We start from the raw sequence: 11,697 nt of genomic DNA on the forward strand, positions 1-11,697 counted from the left end.
CGGCCTAGACACTGCCTAGAGTTCCCAGTGTCCCTTTGCCACCCTGCTAAGCAAACCAAGGGGGAACTGCTTTAAATCTGATGTTCTCTCTGATGACCCACCAAACACAGCAGCACTTGGAGAGAAGCTGAAGCCACCAGAGCCTCCCGAGAGCATGAGAGGTAAGGCCAGGTCTGTCCCCAAGTGGGACAGGGCAGGTTTCTCCCTCAGTGCCACAGGCAAGGACACCCAGCTGTCCTCAGCACAACCCCCATTGTACAATCTCCTACTCAGAGCGTCCAGCTCAGCCAGCCCCAGGGAGGCCTCTTTGGGATGTTGGGGGCCAAGGAAAGCCATGGACACCAGCAGGGCCCACAGCAGCTTCAGGGATGGTATTGGGGGCAGGCCTGGGTGCACCCTGACCATGGCTGAACCCCGGGGGAACAGGGCCACCTCCTGCCACCACTGTCACTGTGAGGCTGTGACCGAGACAGGTGGCTGGAGCTGGCCACCCAGCACTTGCAAGGGCACAAACTCCACAAAAAATCCAACGGAACCAGATCCCACTTCCAAACACCCGGTGGGACTCAGTGCTGCTCAGCCTGGCCTCGAGAAAGCACAAAAAGGCTTGGTGGCCTTTACTCCCAGTGCTGGGGCATTCTGTGTGGGCAGCACAATGCCCAGGCAGCCCATTCCAGCCGGGACAGCCCTTTTCCCTGAGGGAACAGGGTAACAGCACAGTTCTCAGACCTGTTCTATCCTCCAGTGGCTCCGAAGAGCAAACCAGGGCGCACAGCACACTCTGCAGGCAAGAAGCACAAGAAAAAGACAGGTATGTGCTGCTGGGAAGGGCCAAGCTGGAGCAGCACCTGCTCTGCAGGACCCTCCAGCAACCCCTGCCAGATGCCACCTCCGTAGCTCTCATCCTCTTCACAGATTTTTGGGTGCCAGCTGGCCTGACCTCCGTGGCCAGTAAAAAATGGTTTGTAAATTGTAGATCCTTATCCCAAACCACCCACCAAGCACCCATAAAGGGGGCACCTGTGAGTAGCTGCTCCCAGCTGTGCAGCAGTGTTGTGCCCTGGGTTATCCATGCATTGAGTGTTTCATGCATCAGACTTTGAGGAGGGGAGGGGAAAAGGAGAAATGTAGCAGCTGCAGAAATGGATGCCAGTGCTGCCAGCACGGTGCTCTTGGCTTGGCACTGTTCTTGTGCCAGGGGAGGACACGGGGTGCTGCTAAGCTGTGGGGAAAAGCCTTTCTCTGATTTTTCTCAAGCATCCTCAAAGAGCTCAAAACTCATCCGGCTCAAACCAAACTCTGGCCCCGTGGCTCCCATTGAAACATACAAAGGTAAGCGGAGGGAGGGAGGAGCTCCAGGGCTCCCTGACCTCACTCAGGTGATGTGGTCCTGCAGAATCAGACATGGAGAAGGTGGGGAGGGTCTGTCTGAGTCGTGGGTAGCTGTAGGCTGTGTGTAGCAGTGCTTCCCTAGTCTGAAACAAGACCTGGGAATTCCAGCAGGCAGCTGAATTTGAGCTGAAATTTGAGCTGAAATTCTTTGGATATCAGTTGAGGAAGCAGAAGTTACTTCACAGAGATCACAAGAGACTCTCAGCTCCTCCTCAGGCAGCTGTGAACCGTGGGGAAACCTCTGCCCTGCCCCTTCTTCCCTGGCCATCATGTCATTGATCACATCTCCTCCTCCAGCTGCATGTGCATGCCAGCCCACACCCTTCCCTGCCATCCCTCTGCCATCCTGCAATGTTTAATGTTCTGTTTGGAACACAGCCCCAGCTCCAAAGGCTCTGAGAGCTCAGACCTGGCTGAGGCTGTTTCTGCTCATGTTAACCCCTGCCCTTGCTGGCTGGGAACCTCCTGACCAGGCCAGCTGGGCCACAAGTCCTGTTCTCCTGAGTTGCACATCTCACTATATAAACTCAAATATCTATAAACTCAAATATCTACAAACTCCCAGTAAGATCCAGCACCCGGTTCTGACACTGCAAGGCTGTCACCATCCCAAGTCACGGTAACAAAAAGCAAACACAAGAAGCACAAAATCCAATCCCCCTGAGTACAAATTCACCCACAGATTGTTTTCTAACATGTGCCCACAGCTGAGAGAGGTCAGCCCTGGGGATGGGAGCACTTGGCCAAGGGATGGTGGCATCTCCCACCCCACCAGCAGGCTTGGCAGGCCGTGCTGTGCCAGGCAAGCCCTGGTTCAAACCTCCACACACCTGCTGTGGAAGGATCCCACACAAGCCACGCTGCCTTGCATAGGCTTATTTTAAACATTTAACCCGAGAGCCACACCCTTCAGAACAGAAAGGTACAACAGGAAGGGGCTGAGAAGGGATACAGAGGGGAAAAGGAGAGGCTGTGAGGTTTTCCCTGGATGCACAGCAGCTCCACCTCCACCAGAGCACCTCTGCCAGCCCATCCCATGGGCCAGTCCCCTCTGTTCCCAGTGGGGCAGAGCCTTTGCTAGGGCCCCTCACAGGTGCTGCAGCCTCCCCAGAGCCAACCCAGGTTCTGCTCATTAACAAGGCAGCTCTGTAATTAACACCTGACTCCCTTCCACATGCAACTTCCGAAAGAAATCAAGCCCTGGGATTGCAAGGGGCTGATCACAGGGCCGTGCCCCTGCTCTGCTCTCTGGGTGATGATTTCCAGCCCGATCCCCCCATGGTGGTGGAGAGCTGTGTGCCCTCCTCCTGCCCGGCACAGCCCAGCCCTGCTCCGGCAGTGCCCATGGCATTCCCTCCGGCAGCGAGGGATCCTCCCCAGTGGCTCCCAGCACAAAGGAAGCCACCCCAGCCCCAGCTGTGCCCTGCTCTCCTCCCCAGACTGCGAGTGCTACGGCCACTCCAACCGCTGCAGCTACATCGACTTCCTGAACGTGGTGACCTGCGTGAGCTGCAAGCACAACACGCGGGGCCAGCACTGCCAGCACTGCCGCCTGGGCTTCTACCGCAACAGCTCCGCCGAGCTGGACGACGAGAATGTCTGCATAGGTGAGCAGGGAGAGCAGGGAGAATGTCTGCATAGGTGAGAGCAGGGAATGTGTATGTGTCTGCACAGGTGAGCAGGGAGACAATGTCTGCATAGGTGAGCCAGGGAGAGCAGGGAGAATGTCTGCACAGGTGAGAGCAAAGAGCAGGGGACGTCTGCATGGGTGAGAGCTGGGAGTGTCTGCACAGGTGAGAACTCAGAGTGGGTGTGTCTGCACAGGTGAGAGCAGGGAGAGTGTGAGTGTCTGCATAGGTGAGAACAGGAAATGTCTGCATAGGTGAGAGCAGGGAATGTGTGTGTGTCTGCACAGGTGAGCAGGGAGACAATGTCTGCATAGGTGAGCCAGGGAGAGCAGGGAGAATGTCTGCATAGCTGAGAGCAAAGAGCAGGGGACGTCTGCATGGGTGAGAGCAGGGAGAGTGTCTGCATAGGTGAGAACTCAGAGTGGGTGTGTCTGCACAGGTGAGAGCAGAGAGCAGGGAGAGTGTCTGCATGGGTGACAACTCAGAGAGCAGGGAGAGTGTCTGTGAGTGTCTGCATAGGTGAGAGCAGGGAATGTCTGCATAGGTGAGAACTGAGAGTCTGGGAGTGTCTACATAGGTGAGCAGAGAATGTCTGCATAGGTGAGAGCAGGGGATGTCTGCATAGGTGAAAACTGAGAGTCTGGGTAGGTGAGAGCAGGGGATGTCTGCACAGATGAGCAGAGAATGTCTGCATAGGTGAGAGCAGAGTGTCTGCACAGGTGAAAGCTGGGAGCGTGTGTGTCTGCACAGGTGAGCACAGGGAATGTCTGCAGAGGTGAGAGCAGAGAGTGTGTGTGTCTGCACAGGTGAGCAGGAAGAGCATGGAGAATGTCTGTGTAGGTGAGCACAGAGAGTGTCTGTGAGTGTCTGATTAGGCGAGCATGGAGAGTGTCTGCATAGGTAAGCACAGGAAATGTCTGCATAGGTGAGCACAGAGTGTCTGTACAGGTAAGCACAGCCCCAGCTGGGCCCTCGCTCTGTGAATGGGCCTCATTCAGCCCCTCTCTGGAGGGCGTGGGGCCCACCTGCATGCTCAGCAAGGATGGCAGCTGGTACAGTCTCTGCAGCCTGCCAAGGTAGCTCTTCCCTGAAAACAAAGCCTAAAAATCAGAATCACAGTTTGGGTTGAAAGAGATCCAGTTCCACCCCCTTGCATGGGCAGGGACACCTTCCACTAGCTGATGTTGCCCCATGCCCCATCCATCCCGGCCTTGGACTCATCCAGGGATCCAGGGCAGCCACAGCTTCTCTGGGCACCCTGTGCCTCACAGTAAAAAGCCTTTCTGACTGAATTCAGATGCCTTGCTCAGCCAGGAAGGGCTCAGCTCCAAAGAGGGCTGGCCTTTGCACCTGTGGCTGTTTGTGCTGTCACTCTCAGGCCAACGTGTCCTCCCAGCCCCTTGATCCCTAAGCTCTCCTCCACAGCACATCTCCAGACCTCCCCAAAGCCCCCCAGCCCCTCCCTCAGGGAGCTGCATGCACAGAAACCCAGGCAGGACAGGCTCTGACCCTCCTGTCTTTGGCCAGAATGTAACTGCAACCAGATCGGCTCCATGCACGACCGCTGCAACGAGACCGGCTACTGTGAGTGCAGGGAAGGCGCCACAGGGCCCAAGTGTGACGACTGCCTGCCCAACTACTACTGGAGACAGGGCTGCTTCCGTGAGTACCCCCCTGCAGGGCCAGCCAGCTCAGAGGGGCCTCCAAACAGCAGCAGCACCTCCAGCACTGCTGGCTCGGGTGCCCCGTGATGCTCGGGGTGCAGGGGGAGCAGGTTCCGGTCATTCCTCCCAAATCCAAAATTATTTTATGGCTTTGGCCATGGAAAAGCTATAGCTTTATAGCTATATAAAGTTATATAGATAGATAGCTTTATAGCTTTGCACCCCTCCACTGCATTCTGCTGGCCTTGGAGCTGCTCTGGTCTGGTATTTGCGGGGTTCACAGATGAACCCAGATGAAGGAAGGAAGGAAGAATCTGACTCCATGTTCTTAGAAGGCTAATTTATTATTTTATTATCCATACTATATTGAAGAATACTATATTAAAACTATACTAAAGGATACAGACAGAAGGCTTAAATCTGACTCCATGTTCTTAAAAGGCTAATTTATTATTTTATGATCTATATTATATTAAAGAATACTATACTAAAACTATACTAAAGAATACAGAAAGGATACAGACAGAAGTTTAAAAGATACTACTGAAAAACTCATGACTCTCCAGAGCCTCAACACAGCTGGCTGTAATTGGTCAAAAAGTAAAAACAATTCACATGAAACCAATGAAACAACCCCCTGTGGGTAAACAATGCCCAATCACATTCCAAAGCAGCGAAAACCAGGCGAAGCCAATCAGATAATTATTGTTTTCATTTTTTCTCTGAGGCTTCTCAGCTTCCCAGGAGAGAAATCCTGGGCAAGGGGATTTTTTCAGAAAATATGATGGTTGCACTCTAGTGCTGGGAGGGCTGGATAATTTAACCCTTAGGAGCTAAAACCTAATTCCTGCAGCAGGCAAGGGGTTTAACCCTGTAGGGTAATGCCTGCACCTCTTACCCTGCAGCAGGATAATTTAACCCCTAGGAGCTAAAATCTAATTCCTAGAGCAGCCAAGGGGTTTAACCATGCACCTCTCACCCTGCAGCAGGATAATCTAAGCCCTAGGAGCTAAAATCCGATTCCTGCAGCAGCCAAGGGGTTTAGCCGTGCATGGTAACCCCTGTCCCTGTCCCCCTGCAGCCAACGTGTGCGATGACGAGCTCCTGCTGTGCCAGAACGGCGGCACCTGCTACCAGAACCAGCGCTGCATCTGCCCCGTGGGCTTCAAGGGCGTGCTGTGCCAGCAGTCCCGCTGCGAGGCGGACAAGCAGGACTGTGACGGTGCCCGCGGTGCCCGCGGCAGCCCGGCCGCCCTGGCGCTGGCCGTGCTCGCCCTGCAGCTGCCAGGCTGGGTGGATCTCTGAGGCTGCACGGCGAGCCCGGCCCGGCGACACCGAGGTGACGGGTGGCCGTCCCCAGCGCCTCCTCCTCCGCCTTCCTTCACGCTAGGACTTGCACAACGTCTTTGGGGCCACTTTCCAAGCAGAGAGGTACGCAGGGAGCCCGGTGCTGGGCGCTGCCCGGGGGCCGTGCCCGGTGGGGACACGGGGACAGCAGCAGCGACATTCTGTGCGGGGCACGGGGACAGCAGCAGCATTCTGTATGGGACACAGGGACAGCGATATTCTTGTGGGACACGGCCCGTCTGCTCTCCTGGCACAGGGACCTGTCCTGCTCCTGGCACAGGGACCTGTCCTGCTCCTGGCACAGGGATCTGTCCTGCTCCTGGCACAGGGATCTGTCCTGCCCCGCACAGGGATCTGTCCTGCTCCACACAGGGTGGCCCAGGAGAACAGTGCCGCGATCCGAGGGATGGTTTTTTAATTCTTACTTTCTTTACTTTGGTATAGGCCGGGGTGGTGTTTTCATTTTCCCTCCTCTCAGCGGCCTGGCTTGGGAGAGCCTGTGGTGGCAAGAGCAGAGCCCCAGCGCAGGGGACAGGAGGGAGGGGAGAGGGGACTCCGGTCCATCCCTGCTGCAAATCCCACATCCCACCACGGGCCCGGCCTGGCCACGCACATACTGTTGCCTACGACTGTAGTTGCTGCATTGATTTTGTATTTTCATGGCTGGGTTTTGTTTTCTTGCACTGATGGAGAACACGGGGGCCATGAGGCGTTCGGAGCGTGAGGGGTGCAGTGTCTTATCCACACATGTCCGTATGGTGTACGGGTCAAATTCTTCTTTGGGTAGAGACTTATTTTTGTTTGGATTAAATGTTATAACAGAACCACGACCTAAAGGGACATTTTATCATGAGCATTTGATTCTGGTGTATCCTCCTCCAGTAAAGCAACTATTAATGGCTGCTTGATCACCACGTTTTCCTTTTTGTGTGCACAGTTAATTACAGGTAAAGACTTATTTTTGGATTCATAATGTCCTCTTGTGTTTTCTGAGTCACTACCAAGGTGCACCACATGGTGAGGGAGAGAGAGGTTGCCTCATCACTGAGAGCTGTTAATTATTTCTCCTAATTACTTTGCTGAGCCTAGGTTAGACTACTAACTGCAGACAATGAGCAAAGCCTGAGTGATATATTAAGCACTGGTCTTGTGTGAAAAGGCCATTTCCAAATGAGCCTGCAGCAGGAAAAGGCTGGCTAGGGCAGGAATGCTTCTCCATGGGGACCTCAGCTGTCCCAACCCCAGTGCAGCCCCCTCCAGCTGGTGCCATCATGCACCTTTGCAGAAAATGCTGTATTCTAAAGCAACACAGCCAGTATTTTTAAGCAGCAATATAGAGCTCACAGGGATTATATTAACTCATTAAGGCTCATCAACATGCTTCTGTCTGAGGAGGCATTTACAGCCAAGCACATAAAGGAAGGCAGGAGAAACCAGAGACAAGAAAAGAAGTAACTCAGTCAGCTCAATGGGAATGTCATAAGCACAGGAGCCCTTGTGTGGTCATATTTGGATATTTACCAAGCCAGGAGATGATTGAGTGCACGTTTAGAGGATGGGGGACACCCCCAACTCCAGCCTGTTCAATTCTAGGCTGGTTTCTTTGACAGGTGAGCTTTGGAAAAGGAGAGAAAACCCTGAGTGAAGGTGCAGGATGGATATTGTCGCTTCAAAGAGCAACACACGTTCTGAGCAGGGTTTAACATCCCAGAGGCAGGGCACAGGGCTTAGTTAATCCAGTATAAAGTAAAAGAGGGTTCAACTCACCCTGATTTGCTCCTTGGGGCAGAGGGCTGGCCCCAGCATTGCCTCCCTGGCTTCAGCACAGTTGGTTGCTCTCTGTTGGACACTCACTCTTTGCTTTGTGCTTTCTGACTGCAGCAGAGCTTAAATTTTTACAGCTCTCACAAGTAATAGCAAAGGCTGTAACAAGATCAAGATCTCTAATGGCACTTCTGGAGAGTGAAGCAACATTCTCCTTTGCCTGCACAACTGTTTTTCTCTAGAATATTAGATTAAGCAACAGAAAATTTACTACTTCATAAAGCCAAGCAAACTCTGCACCCAGCAGGTTCCCTGCAAACACACACTTTTATTGCAGGAACGTGCCAAGCAGCAGCACCAAACTCCTGTAGAAAATAACCTCAGAAGGGCACAGCAAAGCTCAGACCAGCCCAGGAATGAAGGCTGCTGAAAACTACACTTGACCTTTCCGGGTTTGGGGCTTTTTTCTTGGTGGGTTGGGTATTGGCTGTTTGGCTTTGGGGTTTTAGAGTCACACGTGCTGTAGAACTTGGAGTCACACAATGCGAGGCAGAAGAGAAAATCTCTCCCACAAAACTCACACTTAGTGCTCAAGAAAACAATTTAAAACTTCTGAGATCTTCAGCACTGAAGACCCATTAACTGCAGACATCTGTTAGCAGGGTGTCTGCACAAAGAGAACAGAGCATCATTGAAACAACACAGGGAAACCATCACTGCAAGTACCCACAGGTCCCAAAGTTCATCTCCAAGGCAGAAGTTTTGTACATCAGTTATTGCTTCCAGATGGGAGAAGTTGTCCAATGAGCTTGATACTTGTGGAAAGGTTACCCAAAAGGTACTTCTCCTTCTGAGAAAAGCCACTTATGCTCTTTCAAGAGGTTCCATGTGCATCCTGTCACCAGCATTTGATTGGTTTGGAAAAGTTTTTAAATTACACTTCTGTCTGCAAAGAGTGACCTCTCCAAACAGCACGAGTAGAGTGTTTGATTTTTCTTGTTTACTTCAAATTCTACTCTGATTTTAACTATTCAGAGTTCTGAAAAATCTAAACAACCAAAAGCCCCAAGGCAACAAAAACCTTCCTGATGCACATTTGCTCACTTGCCAGGTAAAATGTTAAAGCTACAGATCCTGGGAGCTGGAGACAGGAGGGGGAAAAGATTTCCACTGCCAGTTCCCAGGTATGTTATTTGTTTTTTTTAAAGATGAGGCAGCAGACATCTCATCTGCAAGTGATTTGTGAGGAGCCCTGCAGAGGCTGGAGAGTGAGAGAACCAACACTTTTTAATGGGAATAAAATGGTCTCACTGCCCTGTTCTGCTCTGTAATTTGCTTTCATGAGAAGCCTCAAATGTAAATAAAACAAAGTATAAAGGAAGAGCTGAATGTTCCTGCTCAGAAATGAGAGCAGAGCTGGGTTTTGGAGAGCTTTATATCCACATCTTCTCAGCCCTTCTGGCTGGGAGCTGGAGAGTTTGGCCACGATCACACAGAAAATGGCTAAAAAATCACATCCTGATTTGAGATGCAGAGAAAAGCTTCAGACCCTCCTGAAGGCTCCTTTGGCTTTTTGATTCTCAAGGTGTTCTAACAACTTTCACTGCAGGGTGAAACGTGTGAGGAAAGTCCAAACCCACCCATTTTCACCATGTAACTGCCAGCAACAATAGCAGGCTCCAAAAGCTCCATCCTGACCCCACTCTGTGTCACTGCAGGGGTTAAAATAGAGGGGAAAACGATGGGATTTCTCATCCTGACCACACTCTGTGGTTTAACACTGCAGGGGTTAAAATAGAGGGGAAACTGATGGGATTTCTCTGTAGCAAAGGGAGTTCTTGCTTCATGGCACAGTGAAATCAGTGGCAATGCTGCACAGCTGCACCAGGCTATAAAATCAGGTTTTCTGTGTTTTCCCAATACCAGATGTAATGTGCTCTCAGACCACTTTCATTTCTATCATGCTTTTCCTGGGAGTTGGTGGCAAATTAGCCAAGGGCTGAGCAGCAGACAGGTACATATGGCCAGGAGGTCTCATGGCAGTGATATTCAATGTACAAGGCTGCTTAGCTTACATTTATTTGCACTAAAGAATAAGGCACTGGGCTCCTCTCCAAGCAGCTTAAAAAGACAAGAAAGGAGACCCGTTGTGGCAAGAGACTGTATTATATCATTACCATTATAAATTCCATTTACAATCCAGCAGTCATTTCATCCATCATTTATTCATGCACAATGGAGAGAGCATCTTGCACATTTAGGACCATGGCTCTGCTCATCCATGGGGCTGCTGTGAATGAACAGCCCAGCTCCAGTTTTGGGTGCTCTGCTCTCTGCCTTCTCACCACACTTCAGGGACTGCCAAAATGCAAAAGCCAGTCTGGGATTACTGGAGTTCCATGTTACTTTTCAGGTGTTGTCTGGGAATGTTGTTCAGCCCCAGTTGATGCAATCACAAGTTCTGTGTTGCTCTGGGAGCCCAGGCTGCTCTGTGCTCGTCCCCATGAGTGCAGCAGGGTGAGGGCTATTCCCATTCCATGGATTAGCAGGAGGAGAAATGCCTTGCCAGGCTGCACCCCTGGCTCCCAGCTCCTGTGGCAGCCCTCATTAGACCCCTCTGCTAATTAGGAGACAGCACTGGGAATGTGAGTGGAGACTAGCAGGAGGGAGAGGCTGCTGTCCCTCCTGTCCCCACAGAGCCTGGCACAGTGCAGTGGCACCTCCAGCTCTCAGCACCCCTTGTCACACCCAGCAAGGAGCCAACACCTCCCTGCTGCACTCCCCAGAGCAGATAAACAAACAGATAAACAAAACTGATAAACAAACAGAACTGCCCCACAGAGAGCCCAGAGCAGCACAGGGCACAGTGACCCCCAGCTAAGAACACAGACCTGACAGGCACCTGCCACGCTCTCACATCACCGTGATTAGGAACAACATGGAAAATAACTACAGCAAACTTTAAAGGAAAAAGGAATAACCAGTTATACCCCACCTTTGCTGCAAAGCCTGTTTTGTTTACAAAGAATAAATTAAAAAAAACCTCCACACTCTGAAAACCCTGAACAAAACACGGTCCAGCTCTTGCAAGAGACTTTCCCTCCTTCCCAAGAACAGAGGGAGAATTTGCACTGAGAATTCAGCTCCAGGCTTGGAAGCAGCATGGAAGCCTCTACAAAAACCTGGATACTGCTTCTTCCAAGCACAGCCTCCAATAAAGTGTTTTACATAAAGCTGTGTTGAGTACATTTCTTTACTGACTTTTCCAACTTTAACACTCAGTAACCACTGAAAAGCCTCCTCCAAGGGCCAGCAGCTCTGAGGAATTATAAATGACCACAGCAAGTCTCTACTCACAGCTTACACACTGAGTGCCCCTCACTACTCAGTGCTTTGTACCACACAGAGAATTTATGAAAATTGTGCCTGATCTGTTTGTTCCTCACTGCAGATTTGAGTCAGTGAGAAGTGTGCTTTGGATTGCACTTTGCTCAGTTTTCCAGGAATAAACAGGAGGAGAAGCTAAAGCTCCAAACCTACTCTGAGTGGTTTGTGAAGAGGGAAAAGTGTTTAAGTGCAATAACCCAAGCATGTTTTTATTGACAAATAAAGGACTAATGACACAGACTGACATGGCAGCAATAATCTACTGCTGAAGACTGACAATTTAAGTCAGATAAATCTAGTATTAAACCAGCAAAAAGGTCTGGGCCACTGAATACACCTCAGAGATGATTTATGGAAAAACACAGGCATTATAGAGTACAACAAAAATGAAATGTTAAAACAAAATTCCTTCCAGCACATGGCAAGCACTGCTCTCAGAACACCTTCTGAAATGCAAGGTAAGGAAGGAAGAAAACTAGAAGAAAAGTTTCACAGCAACATTCTAGTGACCAAAT

The 11,697-nt window shown here is 51.0% G+C and overlaps 1 protein-coding gene across 2 annotated transcripts in view; it reads left to right on the top strand.

Moving 5' to 3' along the window:
• The window catches only part of NTNG2 (netrin G2), a 50,092-nt gene extending 43,120 nt beyond the window's left edge, over positions 1-6,972 (top strand). Inside the window, exons 9-14 of one of the 2 annotated variants that reach the window (XM_058038355.1) lie at positions 111-161; positions 746-811; positions 1,258-1,332; positions 2,832-2,999; positions 4,548-4,682; positions 5,766-6,972. In XM_058038355.1, the coding sequence (XP_057894338.1) occupies positions 111-161; positions 746-811; positions 1,258-1,332; positions 2,832-2,999; positions 4,548-4,682; positions 5,766-5,989 (719 nt within the window). In that variant the 3' untranslated portion in view covers positions 5,990-6,972. The remainder of the gene's footprint in view (positions 1-110; positions 162-745; positions 812-1,257; positions 1,333-2,831; positions 3,000-4,547; positions 4,683-5,765) is intronic. The other variant, XM_058038353.1, reaches the window with a different exon arrangement.
• The last annotated feature ends 4,725 nt before the right edge of the window (positions 6,973-11,697 follow it).

This window comes from Melospiza georgiana, chromosome 20, assembly GCF_028018845.1.
Source record: "Melospiza georgiana isolate bMelGeo1 chromosome 20, bMelGeo1.pri, whole genome shotgun sequence".
NCBI lineage: Eukaryota > Metazoa > Chordata > Aves > Passeriformes > Passerellidae > Melospiza > Melospiza georgiana.